Here is a 21738-nt window from a genome sequence, read left to right as displayed (position 1 = left end):
GCAATTTCAAATAAACCTTAGACAATGGAAGGGAGAAATAAATCATATTCAAAAATGTCATATGTTGACATTTTTTTGTAGAGAGAAGCATGAGAGAAGAACTATTTGTTACGCGTAAAAAAATCTTTTTACGCAAAAAATTTTTACGATTAAAAACATGATTAAAAAAATATTCCTTTAATTTATTACTTTTTTGACATTTCAAACTACTCTTTTTCAAACATTTCCTTGAAATTTTTGAATTTAATAGAATCTTCCTAAACAGTAGATGTTCTCTATAAAAATATTTTTAGATAATACCTATGGATAATACACCCTAAAATGAAAAAAAAACATACTATTTCATTTATTTTTATTGTATTCTTAAATATTACGTCCGCCTATGACGGGGTCTCATCCTTAGATTGTCTCCAATTGTCTCATCCATGTCTCATCTTAGAAATCGCTAAAGACGCTACCACAGATATTGCTCAATTAATATCTTTGGACGCTACAGAAAACCTTTCAGAAAACAAATTGATTTGTTTTCATTTGCGTTTTTGGTAAAGGTGTGGATCCGGTGGCTGACCTTGAAGGCCATATTTGCAGCATTTGATCATCGATACTACGCAAGCGCACATCGTCGATGTTGCCAAATTGCAGTTTATTTTCGAATTATTTGCAGTTGAATTTTTTTTTTGAATGTTAATCAATAATAATACAAATTCTATAATTAATTTTATAATTTCAGATTTATCTTGATATCCAAAATTAAGGTAAGAAGGATAATGAAGATTGTGAAATGAAAGTATTATGAATATATAAAATTGTACGTAATAATAACAGAGATATGGAAGTGGTTGAATAATAATAACATTTATTTATATATTTACATTAGAATTAAAAATTATCATTTACGGATTTTTTCTTAATGGTTTTAAACTTATTAGAATTATTTTATTTCTTTCAAGTTATTTAATTTCTAGTTATTTACAGGCAACAATAGTTTTCATTATATGTATATTGATGTTTTGAAATATTACCATGACGAGTCTTATAGAACAATAAACGTCAATGGGAGATAGAGGTAACATATTTTACCTATAATGTTACTAATATAATATACTTTGATTGTAATGTTTGTATCATATAATTTCTTAAAAATATCAAGTTAGTGGATTAATAGCAATTTTAGACATATATTTTATCGACGAGTGTTGATAAGACTAAAATAAGCTTTGTTTTATCTTTTTCTCTTTAGAAGGGAGATGGTTTGTGTCGTAGAATACATTACAGTATTTAATATCGTGTACTTTGATATTCTTTTCTTAATTTACTGCAATTTCTTGTTTCCTATAATGCCAAATATTGACAATATGGTGAAGGTTGACTTTTGATCTTATTAGTTTTATACCTGTGTTTATACAAGACCAAATTAAGACTTAGTTTGTGATTTATATTAAGATCTTTCTTATAATATTTATTATGTCTTAATCTTAATACTATATTATGCTTTGTCTGGAAAATAAATGTTAAAATATCTTAATTTTGCATATCCTATTCCATCCTTCCATTAGGAAAAATATATTTGGTTTATAAATCATATTATAGCTAAGAAAATCACATAAATTAGGTGTAAGAATAGAGAAATCTTAAAGTAGCAGAAAACCTATTATGAACATGACATGGAGCTACAGCATTTAAAAATTAAAAAAAAAGGAAAAACTTGGACATATAATTTCCCGAATTTTTAATAAAGCCCTTTTTAAACGTAGCATAATAATCTAGAGCAATTAGATTAATTATAGGAATCTAGAGTTTTATTTCTATTTAATTTTATTGACTATGAAAATACATAATAAGCGTTCACGTGTTGTGCGAAATATTAAAATAATATATAAATCCTTGATATAAATAATATACCGCGTACTATGATTGAAAAAAAAATAGCGTCAGCGATGACTATGAAATGAAGATCGCTGTCATTTTATATGGGAAATGTCCTCAATCGTCATTTCCCAGCCAACTGGACGCCGTTTTTTCGATCATACGGTATATATTGACAAAAAACACTGAAAAACACATATTTGTTTTCTACTGAAAATAATTCCAAAATAACTTACAATCTGGCAACATCGAAGATGTGCGCATGCGTAGTGTCTGTGGCTATATGCAGCAGAAACTCGTTTCAAGGTCAGCCACCGGATCCACACCATTACCGCGTTTTTTTCCAGACACGCCGAACGCTACACGCTTTTGGTCGGGCCACTTCTGTTATTTTGTTTTAGTCGCAAAAAACGCTTTCTGACTGTACTAAACCTTGTATAAAATACTTAAAAGTTACATACTACACCATCTACGTCGATTAATTAATTACATGTAGTGTAGTTTATGTATGTATGTGTGATGCTTGGTGTGATGTATGATGTATGTCATCATTTTCCGAACCCTGCTGTCAGCTTTTTATTTATTCTATGGCTGGTTTATGATAAACGTCAATGACAGATTACATTTCCGTTTTTTAGAGGTTATGAGCATATAAATACACTTGAAATACACATAGAGCTAAAAGTTTAAACACATAAATAATCTTCCATCTTTCTAAAACAAGAGTATTATTTATACGGTCATGGGAGTTACTTTATTGATGATTTGTTTATAGGAGTTGTCTTTGTTCTTCTGTGCTCTTATTTGTTTATTTATGTCTTATTTATAGCGTGGACCTTGTGTGTAACAGTTGTGTGTATAAAATTTTATGAAATGTCTAGATTATCAACTGAAAGACGACTTAGATTCTCTATAGAGCAGGACTATCAGCTTCTTACAGAAATTCTTCGACAAAATCCTTTTCAAGATGTAAGTAGATGGAAGGACGTTCATGAAAATTTTGTGAATGAATGTAATGTACCTTTTTCACTTAGAACATGCAAAGATCACTGCAATCATTTGCTCAATTTATATACAAAGGGAAGTCTAAAGATGTAAGTGGGATAAAATATATTTTTCACATAATACCTAATACATCTATAATAAGGTTTGTAAAGCGTTTGGTCTTATTTCTTTAGAAGGCCCAAAGAGAGTCCAGAGGAATTTTTAAATAAAAAGTCTTTACTTCATGATCTTCTCAAACTAAGGAATAATAATTTTAATGTTGATGATTATCCTAGCCCATCAACAAAGTATGAAAATATTACAAATGGTAATAAACATTCTAATATTTAATTGCTTTCCCCATAAGAGTGCTATTTTGTGCATGATATACTAGTTAGATTAATAATCCTACTCAGTTGTTTAAAAATTAGTTGGTATTGCTTCAAATCTGTAAAATAGATTTATCTATTAGAAGTATGACATTACTAGGAGGGCTAAACTGCTGGTATATTTTAGTATACCTACAAGATGTTGGCATTATTTGGTATTAGTGGTATTAGTTGGCATTTTTGGCTTTATTCGTGGTATTAGTGTAAGAAATTTGTCAGCGGTTTACCCCTTTACCAGTTTACCCCTCGCACTACTAATATATTTCCTTCATAACTAGTCTTACCTACAAAAACAAAACAGTAATATGAAAAAATAAGTTTTCAGTAGTATCACTATATTTTTTTTGGTACTTTTTCATTATTTATAATTACTGTCCTCCATTCCCGCAGTTGTGCAGCTCTGAACTATTCAAGAACGCGATACTCTCACTCTATTCAATTGAGTCATAAAGTTCAGACCTATTCCGCGTCATATGGAAGCACCAAGCTATCGCGCACAGCTCCTTTCAGAACCGTTCTCAAGTAGTCCAGGGCTTAAAGCTCTGGAACTTGAAATTCGCGAATGGAGGACAGCAAATGATGAAAACTCACTGGTATGAAATAATTACATAAGAAAATTGGTGAAAATATGTAATATGTATGTACACCAAAAATGTTTTTTTCCATATATACTGATTTGCTGTATCACACAGAAGTAATTTTTCGTAAATACTAAACCATATGAGGCTACCAGCGCAAAAATGGCTTAACCCCAAAGTATGTTTTGAGAAAATTTGGAATAGAGTTTAGTGACAATGCTACTAGTTTAATTTTCAAACAGTATTTTGATATTTTGCTGCAAATATTTGCCTAAAGACCTAATGAACTAAAATTTAGACATAAGTATATGTATAATAAATGTTGATTACTAAAAAATATGGGTTAGGCCGTTTTTCGTTATGAATTTATTTGCAAACTTACTAGGCCAATATTAATAATTGCATGAAAACTCTTAATGAAGGAAATTTTGTAGCTTAAAACTTTTATTTTTATAAAGTTACAAAATGAATTTAACAAAATAAATATCATTCAAATTTGCGGGTTTGTGGATTAGATCGTTTTTGCGCTGGTAGCCTCATATATTAGACAGTCTAGCATTTACTAACTAAAATTAATATAGATACTACAAGGATACTACTAAAAGTTTTAATATTTATTATAGACAAGTACTCTTTAAAAATGGTTTTGAAGAAAGAGATAAAGCAAGATATTTTAGAAATGAGCGATAGTGGTAAGTATTTTTTAAATGTACTATATTTATGTCATATGTTTAATTAGACCAAATATGTATGTCTTCTAAAGTATATTTTTATAATCCAAGACATGGGCCATGGATAATTATGATTATAAGTACCGTATGATCGAAAAAAAAACGGCATCCAGTTGGCTTGGAAATGACGATCGATGACATTTCCCATATAATTTTACATATAAAATGACAGCGTTTTTCATTTCATAGCCATCGCTGACGCCGTTATTATTCAATCATACTGTACAATTTAAACTAAAATTTGTCCAACAACTCAGGAAAGATTTCAACACAGCACAACCAAAAAATGACAGAAATTAAAATTTGCATGTAAATTTAAAATGACAGACCTAACTGTCACTGCCAAGGATCCTCTTGTTGAACAGATATTAACCAGTTTTCTTCAAAGTATTGAACATTTCTATTACAAATGTTCAATAAATAGTTGGTTTAATAGAGCAGTTCCTATACCGGGTGCTTCTCAAAAGTGGCTCACCCCTATAACTTTTTTATTTTTCAGGTAAAAATGACATAAATTAGGATTGGTTGATGTATTTCAATTCTTTTGTCACTCCCTGTTTCACCGGAAACTACTACAACTTTTGATTTTTAAATGGCACCCTTGTTATGTATTTTTTTTACTTTATTCTATAGAAAATATCACTCTGAATAGAATGACATATCATGTCAATTTTTGTATTCAAGCAGTGCCTTCTATTAAAAGATCAGCCTGCGGGCGAGATTTATGACGTCACGCTAGTTAGATATAACGGATTAATAAATATGTTGTAGAATACATGGAAAACATAATTATTCCTCAGATTTTTGGTTTGTATTTTAAAAATGATATAGTTTAAATGAAATATACATAATATACAGTTAATAACTACAACATATATACCTATTTATAGTAATAAATACTTTGGCAAATAAACTATGAACCATACAAATGCAGCAAATGTTTTACATTGTACAAATAATGTATAGGTACATAAGATAATGGGTAAAATGTAAATATATTTTAAATTTTGGGGTTTGAAAATCGATCTAATTTAACAAAAAACATTTAATATCTACTAATAGTGATGTATTATTATTTGCATTCACAAAATTTATATGTATATTTTGCAAGTATCAATGTTCGAAAAATTATATTTACAAATAATACAATATTATCTAAAAAAGGCGTCAGCGATGGCTATGAACTGAAGATCGCTGGCATTTTATATGTTAAATTATTCTAAAATTTTTTGGGATTTTTAGGTTCGGGAAAACGCTGATTAAGTTTTCATTTGGGTTTTCATTATTTTTATTTGGTTTAAAAAAACGTTTCGGCTAACTATAGCCTTCACAGTGTTGTGTCATATGAGAAAAATAGTGTCGAATATAATCCAAAAATTACATATACAATATAATTCACACCTCATAATGTTTACTGCAATTAATAAACTAATATAAACTTATCAAAAGATGACCACATATTTTTTAAAATTATTATTCTTAACACTAAAATTATCTACATTGACTATGGAGTACGCAGTAAACATTATGTGAGTGGTGTGAATATTTTATATGCAATTTTTTGGATTATATTCGACACTATTTTTTTCATATGACACAACACTGATGGAGGCTATAATGTTAGCCGAACCGTTTTTTTTTAAATCAAATAAAAATAATGAAAAACCAAATGAAAAATCAATCAGCGTTTTTCCCGAACCTAAATTCCAAGAAAATCAAAAAATTTAGAATATTTAGAATCAAGGTTCAAAAGAATATCAAATTTTCCAAGATTGTAAAATTCTAGTTAATTATTTTATGTGTACAGTTATTTAGGGAATGTCATCGATGTTCATTTCCAAAGCCAACTAGACGCCGATTTTTTTCGATGATACGGTATAATTCTTACGTAAAATGTAAATAACATTAGACCAATTAAAAACAAAAGAAATATGAATTTCTTAGTATTTTTAGTAACACCTTTATTCTTAAAACTTAATTTTGTATTATGCAAATATACCAATTTTATTGTTATTTTATTTATATTGTATTCAGCCATCACTTAAATATTTGATATTAATTTGGTATTATAAATAATCAATACTATTCATTAAAAATTACTGAACAAATATTGTTATGCTTAACATACATTATATATTATCAAACAAAAACACATTCTTCTTTTAAACTGTATCAGTCTTGTCTTTACAAAAATCTTTTTTAAAATTTGAACTCAAAATAATAATCTTTTTCATGATCTCTAATACACATATTCTTTATTTTTCCCTAGTTCATAATACCTACTTACGTGTTTGAATCTATCGAAGCTAAACCAGCAACACTTGGAGTGGAGATTCCACAATATGAATAAAATAAACATAATTGTCCAGTTTTCATTAATACCATCATGGGAGAATATTATTTTTAAATTTATTAAAGATATTTTCAATAAAATTCTCTTGATTTATAACTCGTACCCACTTTTCTTGCTCTTCCGGACACTTTAGGCTGCCTAGTATAATAACTATCCTTAGTAACTATCCTTTCCACCAGGAACACAACAAAGATGAGGCATAGCACCAATAACACACTCCACTTAAGCTTTATTGATGAATTGTTAGAGTCTTAAAAAACACACACAAAAATCACGATAAGTAAAAAATGTATGGGCACTTTTAGGTTAAATCACTTGCACAACGTGTAATTTTTAAAATTTCTATTTTTTTATGCGAAACCGAGAGTGACCATATATCTGGTAGTAGTTTTGTCACTTCAACACCAAAATAATTAGTTTTTTGCACTACAATAATAAATAATACCAAAAATCAAAGAGTTAAAACCAAAAATCAACCGACAAAATATGAAACAGAATCTAACCCAATATCTAAGTATGTACAGCTGATGAAGTAAACAAAAGTCCGCCCGTAGGCTGATCTTTTAATAGAAGGCACTGATTCAAGTATTTTGTATTTAAATTTCTATCTAGAATGCCATGGCTGTGTTAAAAAAACTAATTTTTAATTAAGGAGCCTTGGAAAAATAGATTTGATCATTTAATGTTTTTGCATATTTAGAAAAAGTATTTTTTTACGAATAATTTCTTACCACACACTTGGTATTTCGAGTTAAATTGTCGTTATGAACCGCATGTTGCAATTTCAAATAAACCATATGGGAAAATGTCTAAAGTTGACGTATAAAATGTCATTCTATTCAGTGTGTCATTTTCTATCAAATAAGTTAAAAAAATACCGAGGGTGCCATTTAAAAATCAAAAGTTGTAGTTATTTCCAGTGAAACAGGAAGCGACCGACAACAATTGAATACGTCAATCAATCCTCTTTTATGTCATATACTAACATACCAAATCTCGTTTTATTATCTGAAAAAAAATTAAAAAGGTGTAGGGGTGAGCCACAGCCTTTTAAGACGCACCCAGTAGAGTAGTTCAGATTGACGCAAGATATCTCAGAAATGCTGATTGGTGATAATTGTTTTAAATTATAAGGAAATCATCAAATCGTCAGTTCTAAGGTTACTTGACGCTATTTTTATAATATTGTATAAATTTAATAAGCAGTAGTCACATTAAACTGAATTTCAGATGAAGACGACTTTTACTGGAAAGAAACTGAAGAGAAAGAGGAAGAAAAGAATATGGACATTGAAGAAGTGTTACTAAAGAAAAAACTAGAACTTGAAGAACGCAGATTAGCACTAAAAGAACGGAGATTACAGTTAGAAGAAGAAAGATTTGAACTGGACAAGTTTGAAAGAACTAAAAGAATGGAACTTGAAAGAGCAGAAAGAGATTTGTATATAAAAGTGGCAATGAAAAACCAGGAAATCATAACTGCCCTCACTAATAGGCTTGTTAACAAATGCAATGGCGACAATTTGTGCATTTTGTAGCTTACTTTGTTTTCAATTTTTACAATTTGAATAGATCTCATATTTTTTTACATATCATTAAGTTAAACAAAAAAGAAACTTATACTTATTAATTTGTATATTAGCAATATAAAATAATTATGTCTTAATTACAACATATATTAATATTAGAAGAATTTTATACTGAGTAATTAACTTATACATATGTAACATAAATAAATAAGTAAAACAAAACATCTTTAATGTTTTTTATTTGGTTTTCTTATGTGATGGTAGTTGGGCAAAATTTTCATTAATGTCTCCATTTGTAAAATTTGGGGCTAAAAAAGAAAATATAAGTAAAGTAATTATATAAAAAAAGTATATCTTGAAATGTGAAACTTATATATAATTTAAAAAAAAATCACAATAAAAAATCTTAAAAACTAATTTTTAATTAAGGAGCCTTGGAAAAATAGATTTGATCATTTAATGTTTTTGCATATTTAGAAAAAGTATTTTTTTACGAATAATTTCTTACCACACACTTGGTATTTCGAGTCAAATTGTCGTTATGAACCGTATGTATCAATTTCAAATAATATAAACTATAATATGCGAAAATGTCAAAAGTTGACATATTACATGTCATTATATTCAGGGTGAATCCACACTATCCTAAAAAGGCGTATCGGCGTAACGCCCTTGAATCGATTTCCAGTAATTCTATTGGCTGAAATTTTTGACAGATGAATTTGACAGATAAAATTTCTGACAGATGAATTTTTCAGCCAATAGAATTACTGGAAATCTATTCAAGGTCGTTACGCCGTGACGCCGATACGCCGTTCTTAGGATAGTGTGGATGCACCCTCAGTGTGTCATGTACCTACTACTGAATAAAGACGGAGAAATACCTAGGATGTCATTTAACAATTAAAAGTTGTAATCATTTCCGGTGAAACAGGAAGTGACCGAAAATAATTGAATACGTCAATCATTCCTGATTTATGTCATATTAGCGTACCAAAAATTTTTACAATTTTTTTTACTGAAAAAATAAAATAATTTATAGAGGTAAGCCACTTTTGAAAAACACCCGGTATATTAAGGTATCATAAACTAATTTTATCCCAAAACATGTTTTGTTAGCAGGTATCCAATATTTATATCAGATGATACATTTCAAATTAACAATAAAAAGTTCTATATTTTTATAAATTTAAGAGGCAAAATGTACATGGTCGAAGAAAAAATGGCGTCAGCGATGGCTTTGAAATGAAGGTCGCTATCATTTTATATGTAAAATTATATGGTGAATATCATCGATCATCCGTGCCAAATGGACGCCTTTTTTTCTATCATATGGTACCTTTTTATGGACTTATAGGTTTTGTCCCATTTTTTTTGTTACTTCTTAGTTAACAAGTTAACACTATTTCAAAATCATCCAACCATACGTTTCAGATATTTAATAAATAATTAAACTGCGCTCTAAAAATGCGATTGGGTATTGAATAAAAGTTAATATGACGATTACACTCAATTTCTAAGCTTGATTAGAGTGTTGGTCGCAAATACACCATAATTATGTAAATATTCCTTTTCGACGTTGAACGCTATAATCAAAGACTATAAACATGTATTTGTAGTGAAAAATAGTAATTTTTACATTGAAAAATAGGCATGTACGAGTAGATTTGACAAATTCAAAACTTGCAATATAAAAAAATTGTCAAATAATGTCATGATAATTTGTTTTGTCATCGGTATCTACTAATCACTAATCCTAAAATTATCTAACGATGTATTGTAAGCTGTTTGAATCATTGTGGATCGCTGCCTATAATATTTATACTTATATTTCAATTTCCCTGCGCCACTGTACATGACGTATCCTTAGGAGATAAATTTCCGCAAACCATTTGAAGAGTTTGTTCCAAACTTATTTTTTATCTTTCCTTAGGCACACGGGGGATTTTGTTTTCCAATGTTTAAAAAATTATTTAAGTTATAGATGTGTAGGCATTTTGAGAAAAACGCATTCTTCATAAAATTTTTCCTTGTTCTAAAATAATTAATCCCGTTTATACTTTTCCAAATTTCCATACCGTTTCAGAGAAAATTAAAAAATCATAAAAATGTGGCTGAATTTCTTAAAAGTCCTAAAAATCAAAAGGCGTTTCTATGATAATATAATTTCGATTTCATTCTTTGATAGATAGTTATAATAATTTTGATTAACGTCATATTTTTTTGTTGTTAAAGTGTCATATTTTCCAATAATTATTATCACCCTTTCCGCAGCATTGAAACATTTTAAAACAACAAAAATGTGACTTTAATTAAACTTCTATCAATAATAAAATTTATCGAAGAATGAAAACAAAATTATCTTACCATAGAAACGTGTTTTGATTTTAGGAAAAAAATCAACTATACCGGGTGCGTCTCAAAAGTGGCTCATCCTTATAACTTTTTTATTTCATTAGATAAAACAACGAGATTTGGTATGTTAGTATATGACATAAATTAGGATTGATTGACATAATCAATTGTTTTCGGCCACTTCCGGTTTCACCGGAAATGACTACAACGTTTTATTTTTAAATGGCACCCTCGGTATTTTTTTACTTTATTTGATAGAAAATGACACTCTGAATAGAATGACATATCATATGTCAACTTTTGACATTTTCGCATATGGTTTATTTGAAATTGTATCAGGCGGTTCATAACGACAATTTGACTCGAAATACCAAGTGTGTGGTATCAAATTATCCGTAAAAAAAGCTTTTTTAAAATATGCTAATGAGCCACCCTCGTTCCATTTGAAAAAATGAGATATTATTAAAAATAAGATTTGGGCATCTTTTAACCAGCCAGGACAAGACACTAAAACATTAGACGATCAAATCTAGTTTTCCAAGACTCCTTCATTAAAAATTAGTATTTTTAACACAGTTATGGCACTCTAGATTGAAATTTAAAATTCAATTTGTTTTTGAGCAAATATGTCAAAAGTTGATATATGATATGTCATTCGATTCAGAGTGTCATTTTCTATCGAATAAAGTAAAAAAATTCCGATGGTGCCATTTAAAAATCAAAGGTTGTAGTAATTTCCGGTGAAACAAGAAGTGACTAAAAACAATTGAATACGTCAATCAATCCTAATTTTTATATATCTATATATATAATCTTTTATCTAAAAAAAAATAAAAAAGTTATAGAGGTGAGCCACTTCTGAGACGCACGCGGTATATTTTCATGTTATTATTGAATTTTCTCTAAAACGGGATTAACCTTTTTAGAACAATTAGCAAATTTTTTTATAAAGATTACATTTTTCTCAAAATTTCAATAATAAAGTTTTAGAATAGAAAACGAACAAAATTCAATTCGTCCTTTCGTCCAACCGTTTTTATTTTCAGCGCCATTTCATAGCGTCTTGGAACAAACCCACGATTCCGCAAAACCGAGGTTACGACTCTCGAATCGATACGACAAACGGCAGTGTTTGTCGGGACGCTAGACGCAAGACTGTCGGAACGTCAAACGGTATAAATAGCGTTCTGAACATTGAACTTGTTTGTTCAAGTTTAATTTATAGCGGTAATCGACCGGATCTATTAATATGAGTGGCGGTAGAATGTGGAGAAAGCCTAGAGAAAGACTTCGCTACACTAACGAGCACAGTTTGATGCTTCTGAAGGAAGTTTTAGACAGAAATCCGTTCGAAGATCCTTATAGATGGAGTACGGTACATGATAATTTCGTGCGCATGACGGGCCGTCCTCACACTCTCCGCTCGGTTAGGGAGCACGTAGATTATCTTTTGAAACTTTATGTAAAAGGAGATTTGGAAAAGTAAGTAATATAGGAACGCTAAATAAAAATAAAAAGATTTCAGTTCAGGAGAGTTCAACGACCAGTGGCGTAACACACTGGGGATTAAAAATTAAAATAAACATAAACAACCAGACTGAAAAGAATTGTTACCTTCTGACACATGATTAATTAAAAGCTTTGATTAAAAGTATTTGTTATTCCCGAAGATAACAGTAAATTATTATAAGAAAATCGACTCATGGGACATTAATTTAAAATATAGAAATTATGCATATAAGATGGTTATTAAGTACACGGAATAGTTTTGGAGAGCAATATCATTCCTGAAATAATTTTCCTTATTAACTCTTAAAAATGTTAAAAAATTAATTGTATTTTTGTTGATAAAAATGATGTTATGTTGAAAATGTAGTTGTAGTATCGATTTTATTCAAATTAACCAGATGCGTTCGGTATGTGAATACCTTAAATAATAAATATATACTATGTATTTATTTCAAAATGCAGATATACAGGGTGTACACCATATGAATAATACTCTCAATTTAAATGGTATACATAAATCAGTGGGAAAAAATAGAGATGTATTTGCTTTTTAAAAAATTAACATTTTTTTGTATTTATAACATTAATATTTCGATTTAACGTTTCCCTTTGAGACGTTGATGGCGACTGCCGTTTTCAAACAATACAGGGTGGTCCGACCTGTATTCCGGAAACTTCGGCAGTTTATTCTGCAGATAAAAATACGTAAAAAAGTTCGTATAAAATTTATACGAACTTCTTTTTTTTATTTCGTCTTTTTGGACATACATTTAATGTATGTCCTAAATTGCTTAGTTTCGGAGATAGAGGGTGTAGAAATTTTATTTTTATTTCGAAGTAACGTCAATATTTGGATGAAAACTAGTGTCTGGGAGTTTTTTGACATGAGAAATTTGATTTTGAGGTCAATATGACACCTATTTGTAGGGGGGCTACCCATATGTGTTTTAACTGTTTTGAAGATTAATATCTTTTCTTCCGTACCTGTATAAACTACTGAGTGAAAAAAATATACATTTCCGTGAAAATATCTCTGTAAAAATCGCTACGAGTAACCGTTCCCAATAGATATTTAGAATGGAAGTAGTCAATACATGTCATTATTGACAAAAAATAAACATGTTGAGTAGATAGTTATTTGACTGAAATAATTTGTTTAACTTATTATTTTTTTAATTAATCATAATTTTTTTTCAAAAAAATGATGATAAAACAGTTTCTGTTGAACTTTTAGCACAAAAACATTTCAAATTTACGATTTCAGTCTAATAACTATTTAGTCAACATGTTTAATTTATGTCAATGATTACAGGTATTGATAACCTATATTCCAAAAATCTTAAGAACCATTACTCGTAGCGATTTTTACCAAGAGACCTTTTTTACGTAAAAAAATGACGGAAATGTATATTTATTACTCAGTAGTTTTATACAGGTACGGACGAAAAGTTATTACTCTTCAAACCAGTTAAAAAATATGTAGGTGGCGCCCTCTACAAGTAGGGGTCATGTCACCAATTTTCATCAGATATTGATATTACTTCAGAAATTATTTAGAAAAAATAGAAATAAAAGTGAAATTTCTACACCCTTTATCTCCGAAACTAAGAATTTTGGGTTTGGGACATATTTATACGAACTTTTTTACTTTTACCTGCAGAATATGCTGCCGAAGTTTCCGGAATATAGTTCGGACTACCCTGTATAAACAAAAAAAAAATGATCCATAGTATAGATGTAATAAGATTTTGAATCCTAAAATGTTTTGAATAAATAGTGATGATGATTTTAATAAAACAACCTTGACTAACGAACATTGTTTTAATTTTAGTAAAGCTCGGTACAAAGGTAGTGATGAAGAACACCAAGAGAAGTTACAAATGCTGCAAGAAGTTTTGGTATTGAAAGAGAAATATTTTGATGTCATTCAAGAGAAAAAACCGAAAGTAGAGAGGACGATAAAGCGAAGCAGATCTGAATGTGAGTGGTGTATATTGTGTTCCATTTCAATTATAACATAATATATAAATATACCTGTACTTCAATGATTACTATAATTACAGCATCAAATGACGACGCGGAAGAAAATACTGATATGTTTTTGGATGACGACTTTAATGATGAAAGTTTAAATTTACAAAATAATGCGAATGTGACATCAGGTTATGGGGGTGGAGGTAAGAAAATTATAAGTTTTGTAAAAATGATAAAATAAGTATATATACTATTTTTCTAGAGATAACCAATGTAGTCACATTACAGTTTTTGAAAGAAAAACATGCAACAGAGGTAGAACTTAAGAAAAAAGAATTAGAGCTCCAAGATAGAAAAATATCACTTGCAGAAAAAGAATATAAATTGGCAAGGCAGAAATTTGATTTAGAAAAGCAAGAAAGGAGCAGACGGTTAGACCTAGAAATTCAAGAACGAACTAGTCACCTTAAGACATTAGAACAGCAGCAAATAATTATTAATATGTTTCTTGAACAAAACAAGAGTTAAAAGTACTTATTACTTACTTATTTAAATATTTAGTTGACTACTGGATATTTTCTTTAGGACATTAAATACCATAAGATTAAAAAAAAAATGGTGTTACTGACATTTTGTGTGTAATATTATAGTAAGCCTATTGAACACCATTTCTTTCAATCATATGGTATAATATTTATTAAGAATAAAATGCTTTTAAATATTTTTAATATTGTTTTCTTAAATCTACCTTTAATAATGTTACTTACCACAGGTTTATCAATGCTTTCCCGTATTTGACATTTAGATCCAAATATAGAAATATTCTCTTTTAGTATTTGTTCATCAGTTATTCTGCATCCAGCACCAATAGTGCATCCATTGGAAACAGTTACTTTGTTACCAACAAAACATTTTGATTCAAATACATTGTTGTTTCCAATCTTGGGAGCTTCAATGGTACAATCAACTTCAAAAACATTATGGGAACCAATTATAAGAACTGGAGTATTGTCTTTGTTTTGTTGATCAAATGGTAATCTAGACACTTTTAATTAATTCAGAGAAAAAATAAGTTAAGTATGGTACCTATGAATGATTTTAGCTTGCTCTTCAATTAAACAATTTTCCCCAATAATAATTGGACCTGCTTCAGCTATGATACTTGCACTAGGATGAATAATAGTGCCTGCACCTACAGTTATATCGCCTCTCAATTTTGATTCTTCGCAAACCAATGCTCCAGGAAAAATCTTAAAACTATAAATATCATAATCATACTTTTTGTCTATAGAGTAATTATTGGTAAGCATTATTTACCTATTTCTTGCCATGTTTATAACTTTTTTGTACTATTTACCTCACTTATTCTATGATTTACCTCAAATTTACCAACATTTACAGGTATATAAACTCTTTTAAAATTTACCAGTATTTACATGTACCTTAAAATAATAAACTAAATTTTTTTACCACTAATTATTGCAACTAATTGCTCAAATTCTGAATCGTTCTGAATTGGGAATTGAGATTTAACAAAAACAAAACTGGTTTCATTGGTTGCAGAAATCATTTACACTGAAATTCTATAATGTTATGCAACCCGTTATACTCAGAGGTTATAATGTACGAAAGATGTACGACGATTATTTGTGTGCGATTATTTTATGTGTACGACAAGTGTACGACGATAAAACGCGTCACAGGCAATGAGGTTATAAGGTCACAGGTCACAGTCACAGTAGTTTTTCTAATGAGGAATAATCAACATCAAACCACTGCCGTTCTTTAAAAGACTTTTAAAGAACGGCACTGATCATCACTCACACATCCTCACAGACAAAAAATATAATAAATAAATTAAAAATTTACATAAAACATCAAAAATTAATATCTAATTAAAAAAAATAAAAGGTTTAAAAATATCTCAAAAATATTTTTTAATAAAAATAGATTTGCGTATATTCGTATATTAGTAAATGCTTGGTGCTTGGTGTAAAGTGTAAAGTATATGATATTAAAACTAAAAGAGTTTCGGACTTCCATAAAGTATATGATATTTGAAACATAATTTAGAACTAAATAGAAAATAGATACTCTATGAATACCGTAATTTTAACAAGAATTATACAGGGTGGCGCATCTCATTCGCCTCGGTTTTCAATTTTTATGGATATATGTATGTGGGAAGGCAATGTGCATAATTAAGAACTAAGATCCATATCAAAGTTATATTTTTTCTTATAGAACACTTTTAAATTATGCATATTGCCTTACCACACATACCCATAAAATATTTTGTTTCTATATCTCTGTTTTTGCAAAAACATGTTTGTATACATATTGTTACTTGACAAAATGGTGAATGAATATTATCGATAAAAAAAAACAACACAAACATAATATCACAGAATATCTAGCTTTGCGTAGCTAGATATTCTGTGATAATATACAGGGTACAGGGTGAGTCTTAAATAAGTGCAAATATTTTTAGGGCTATAAATCTCTTAGATAAAAGAAACATATTTTCTCTTTACCACTTTGAAAATTAAAAAAAATGATTTTTGCTTAAATTTTGAGAACCAATGGATCTTTTCTGTGTTTTCTTTATTGTAAATTTAATCTACTACCTACGTTGCCATATTATCAAGAAATTATGTTTTTTTAACTCAGAACTAAAAAATATTGCAAACAATTTTTCAATTTTTTTTTGTGCCAAAAGATTTCATAGACATGTTTATGGGGTCGAAATATACCTACTACCCATAAAAATATTTGCACTTATTTAAGACTCACATTGTATAGCCCTAGATTAATAGCTACGCAATATAAAAAAAAGCTACGGGCTATACAGCATAAGCGTGCGCAGGCTTTTTTATTATTGGGGCGGGGTCAATAAAATAAATTAAAAGTAGTAGGCAATAACTGATGCTGTTTTATTTAACGCTAATACTGGCTACAGGCTCACATTTTAATCAAAAGTTTTTATGATCGTTGAAAAACAAGCAATCACAATTTTTTTAAACGACAAATTCATGAATTTTTTGGATTTTGTTTTATGGTGGGTTCATACAGCCAAATAAAATAAAATAAGAATAAAATAAAATAAAATAAGAAAGTTGGTTATATGGGATACCCTACATGCGTTCATACAGCCAAATAAAATAACAAATAAAATAAGAAGTCTTTATCTTTTAACTTCTTGTTTTATTTTATGTGAAAACGGGTTTGCGCACGCTTAATTCTAACCTAGAAATATTTTCAGTTTGGATTTAATTTATTTTATAATTTCACATAAGTAAAATGTATAATATAGTAGGCAACGAATAAATAAATATACTATAAATAGTAAAATTACTATAAACAATCGTAAAAGTTAACTTTTATCCAGCCTCATCGTACTGCGCATGAGCAAATATATATTTCTTATTTTATTTTATTTGACTGTATGAACGCACACAAATAAGAATTCCTTATTTCTTATTTTATTTTATTCTTATTTTATTTTATTTGGCTGTATGAACCCACCATTAGTTGTTGGTTATAAAACATAATTTTTTGATAATATGGCAACATAGGTAGTAGATTAAATTTACAAGAAAGAAAACCTAGAAAAGATACACTGGTTCTCAAAATTTTAGTAAAAAATATTTTTTTTTGTAAATTAGTAAAAAGAGTAAAATAATTCGGTTATTTTTGGACTTATTTGAAAACGGTAAAGAGGAAATATGTCTCTTTTATCGAGATCTACCAACCCTAAAAATATTTGCACTTATTTCAGATTCACCTTGTATAATATAATATTTATTTGCATTTCAAGTTTTTTTTTAATAGAACCGCTAAAAATTTTAAAATGCTTTACCTATTATTTAACCAAACCAAACCAAATAGTTTTTTTTTTAATTTTCAAAGTTAAATAACTCGGTTGTTTTGGAGTTATTTGAAAAATGGTAAAGAGAAAATGTTTTATAAGGCTTTTATCGAGATCTGTCAGTCCTGAAAATATTTGCACTTATTTAAGACTCACCCTGTATAATATAATATTTATCTATTTCCATTTCAAACGTTTTTTTATTACTTTAACAATTTTTAACAAGTTTTATAATTTTTAAAATGCTTTAAATAAAAAAAATGTTATTTTTTTTATTTAACCAAACCACACCAAATAATTTTTTTTTAATTTTCAAAGTAAATAACTCGGTTATTTTGGACTTATTTGAAAAATGGTAAAAAGAAAATACATATGTTTCTTTTATCGAGATCTATCAGTACTGAAAATATTTGCACTTATTTAAGACTCACCCTGTATAAATAATGTTTATTTATTTCGATTCCAAATGTTTTTTTTAATAGAATCGCTAAAAATTTTATATGTAATGCTTTAATTACAAAAAATGTTCATTTTTAGCCGACCATACCAATCCCAAGCAACACAGATAGTTCCAAATCCTTCCGCTTTAAGACTGGCTACCAAAACATAGTTCCTGGGTGCACCCTGTTACCAAATTTGTCACTATATCCGGCAATACCACTGCAAAGTATTTTTGGATAGTATCTGTTACCACCCTGTTACTAGTCATTTGGAATTTAAACACCCAAAATTAAGGTAGCAAATGTGTTGTTGCGTAAGTGCAAAATCTACAGTGACAATAAATACGGAACGGCTACCAGTCTGTGCTACTGAAATGGGTGTATGAAGTACTTGTTACTATATAGTCCCATGCTTAGTCGCAGAATAGTCGCAGTACCCTATATTTTGGGTCTTAAAGTTACGAGGCATTTGGATACTAATTACTGGTTACTAATTGTTGGTCCCAAAATAGTAGCTGCGACTATGGTTTGTTACTATAAAGTAACGGGTACTATACTCCTATTGACGCCTTGCTACTATAAAGTTGTGGAAACTAAAAAATATTTCTTTATAGTAGCAGATCGCGTATTTACCCATCCTGTCCGTTACCACAAGAATAAAGATCAGTAAAATTGTTTGTTCACTGCGCTGCTAGTGGAACTTCCTAGAGAAGTTCACCAGTATAAAGGGTTTATTGGATTAAATTTAGAGAAGTATGACTGGGCTTTGATATGACAATAAATTATTTTAAATCTATTTTTGGAAATTCATATACATATTATTATGTATAATTGTCGTATTTTCTATATATTTGTTATTAGTTCTTGTAGCTGCATTTTTCTAGGAATGTCGAGTTGGTGACTACTGATGAATTTAAAGATAAAACAGAGCTCATCAGAGAAAAAAGTAACATCAGTCAGGAACTAAGGCAATGGGCCTTAAAACACCAAATTAGCCACATTGCTTTAACAGATTTACTTGGTATACTAAAAAATGAAGGCTTAACATCATTGCCAGGAAACAGCAGGACTTTATTGAGTACACCGAGATATTGTGCCATTGTTAGTAGCACGACGTTTATCCGAAGAGACCAACCTAGAATCGGTGTCTCTAATTTTTATTGTTGACGGCTTGCTTTCATTTAAGTGTTCTCCATTAGAATTTTGGCCAATACTCCTAAAAATGCATGAATATCCTTGCGATCAACCCATGTTGGCAGCTATAAATTGTGGCGAGTCAAAACCTCCATTACAAGATTTTTTACATGATTTTGTAACAGAATTAAATGAGATTTTGGAGACTGGAATTGATGTAAATCAGATTAGGGTGAAAGTAAAAATTCGATTTTCTCCTTCATCATTATTTTTATTCAATTGTTTTTGGTCACTTCATGTTTCATCGGAAAAGACAACTTTTGATTTTTAAATGGCACCCTCAATATTTTTTGCTTAATTCAATAGAAAATGACACTCTGAATAGAATGACATATCATAATATGACATTTTCTCATATGGTTTATTTGAAATTGTAACATCGGTTCATAACGGCAATTTGACTCGAAATAACAAGTGTGTGGTACCAAATTATTCGTAAATTTTTTTTTTCAAATATGCTAATAAGTCATCCTCCTTCCATTTGAAAAAATTGAGATATGATTAAAAATACAATTTAGGCATCTTTTAACCAGTCAGGACAAGACACATCATAGTGTTCTTAAATTGTTTTGAGATGAGAGGTAGGCGGAACTTTATAGAAACATATGGAACTATATTGTCACAAAATGCCTGATTGTCCGACTTTTTGGGTGTTCAAAGTAACTTTCTAGTAACAGTAGTTACCATAGTGTACAAAATTTAAATACATTTAAGAATAATAAAGTTCCAAAGTAGTAACCGATACTACAAAGTAACTTTTGGGTAGTAACAACATAATGACTAGAAGTAGCGGATCTTTTAAAGTAAAAAACGGGTAGTCCCTGCTACTTCATAGGGAAGAGCCTAACTTTATCGTAGCGAAGTGTGCGCCAGCCATTTTTTACTGTCAGACATTTTTTATTTAAATTTATTTGTTAATATATTTTCATTTTTTCTTTAATTTCCCAAGTTTTATAGTTCTTTAAGCATTTATTTTTCCAATTGGAACTCGAACACACCTTCGTGCATTACGAAATATTATTTTTAATATTTTTGATAATTGAATTAATTCGAAGGCGCGTTAAAATATTTCCATCTAACTCGGTAATAATTGCTCTGATAATTGTCAGTAAAGTGACGTGCGTTATTATCATGTTATAATATAACTCTGTTTTTTTTTTCTCAGGGAAGATTTCGACAGACGATGACAGAAGAAAAGCAGATGAAGTCCCATACCAATCTATTTATTTTACTAAAAAAAAGTTTCTAATAATTTTTAAGTTAACTATGGATGGGTTTAAATATAAATTCGTCATGCGTCGTCACTTGTTGTTTTTAACCAGTTTTATTGGTTTACTTCAAAAATGACAGATCGTATTTCAATTTTATTGGTTTGACGGAACGATGAACGACAAACGGACGCCGATACGTATGAACTCGCCTTTAGATTTTTGACGTTTGTCAAAGTCTTGCCAAATTATAGGTTATAATTTTGTGACAACTTTTGTCAAATGCCCTGCGTTTTGGAAGATGATGCATTTTGATTCGTGTTATTACGTGTGTTTTGTGTCTTTTGAAGTCAAGTGGAGGAAAAATCGAGTGAAAATTAACTGTAGAACCTAAAGCACAGTTTATGGTTAATACTCGCTGCCCGGGAGGAAAGTCTTATACAGATACACCAATAAAGTTACTATCAATAACTTCGTTGAAAAAATGTTGTTTCGTTGTTTCAAATGTAATATTATTGATTCGAAACCTTCTCTATGCACCTAATGATCTATGGATTATTCGAGAACTCTTAGCTGTGGCTATAAAATCCGACGGCTGGGGCCTGAGGAGGACAGAAATAAATAGACGAGTACAGTTGTCGCGCTAAATTCAAAATAAATTCTTTCTAGATAAATAGTTATAAATAGTTTGTATTTTTGTATATAGTTCTTTAAGTCTTTTAATCGTTATTGTTTGTTACTTAGTGTAAATAAATTGTGT

General features: G+C 29.3%; 3 protein-coding genes across 3 annotated transcripts; 2 read left to right on the top strand and 1 right to left on the bottom strand.

Annotated features, from left to right (window-relative positions):
• The first annotated feature begins 2444 nt into the window (after nt 1-2444).
• On the top strand, nt 2445-8652 carry LOC115888417. Its single transcript, XM_030908154.1, has 4 exons — nt 2445-2960; nt 3045-3178; nt 4441-4509; nt 8132-8652. The coding sequence occupies exons 1-4, from the start codon at nt 2740-2742 to the stop codon at nt 8437-8439; spliced, it is 732 nt and encodes a 243-aa protein (XP_030764014.1). The 5' UTR covers nt 2445-2739; the 3' UTR covers nt 8440-8652.
• On the bottom strand, nt 8525-15845 carry LOC115888418 (dynactin subunit 6). Its single transcript, XM_030908155.1, has 4 exons — nt 15586-15845; nt 15355-15525; nt 15036-15306; nt 8525-8738 (listed from the first exon to the last, which is right to left on the bottom strand). Exons 1-4 carry the CDS (start codon nt 15597-15599, stop codon nt 8658-8660), a joined length of 537 nt encoding a protein of 178 aa, XP_030764015.1. The 5' UTR covers nt 15600-15845; the 3' UTR covers nt 8525-8657.
• LOC115888416 lies at nt 11809-14968 on the top strand. Its single transcript, XM_030908153.1, has 4 exons — nt 11809-12267; nt 14126-14274; nt 14358-14471; nt 14531-14968. The coding sequence occupies exons 1-4, from the start codon at nt 12035-12037 to the stop codon at nt 14794-14796; spliced, it is 762 nt and encodes a 253-aa protein (XP_030764013.1). The 5' UTR covers nt 11809-12034; the 3' UTR covers nt 14797-14968.
• Nucleotides 15846-21738: the final 5893 nt, after the last annotated feature.

This window comes from Sitophilus oryzae, unplaced genomic scaffold (assembly GCF_002938485.1).
Source record: "Sitophilus oryzae breed Bouriz unplaced genomic scaffold, Soryzae_2.0 scaffold_738_pilon_pilon, whole genome shotgun sequence".
Taxonomy (NCBI): domain Eukaryota; kingdom Metazoa; phylum Arthropoda; class Insecta; order Coleoptera; family Curculionidae; genus Sitophilus; species Sitophilus oryzae.
The sequence above is the reverse complement of the archived record's forward strand: the minus strand, read 5'-3'. Positions and strand labels throughout refer to the sequence as shown.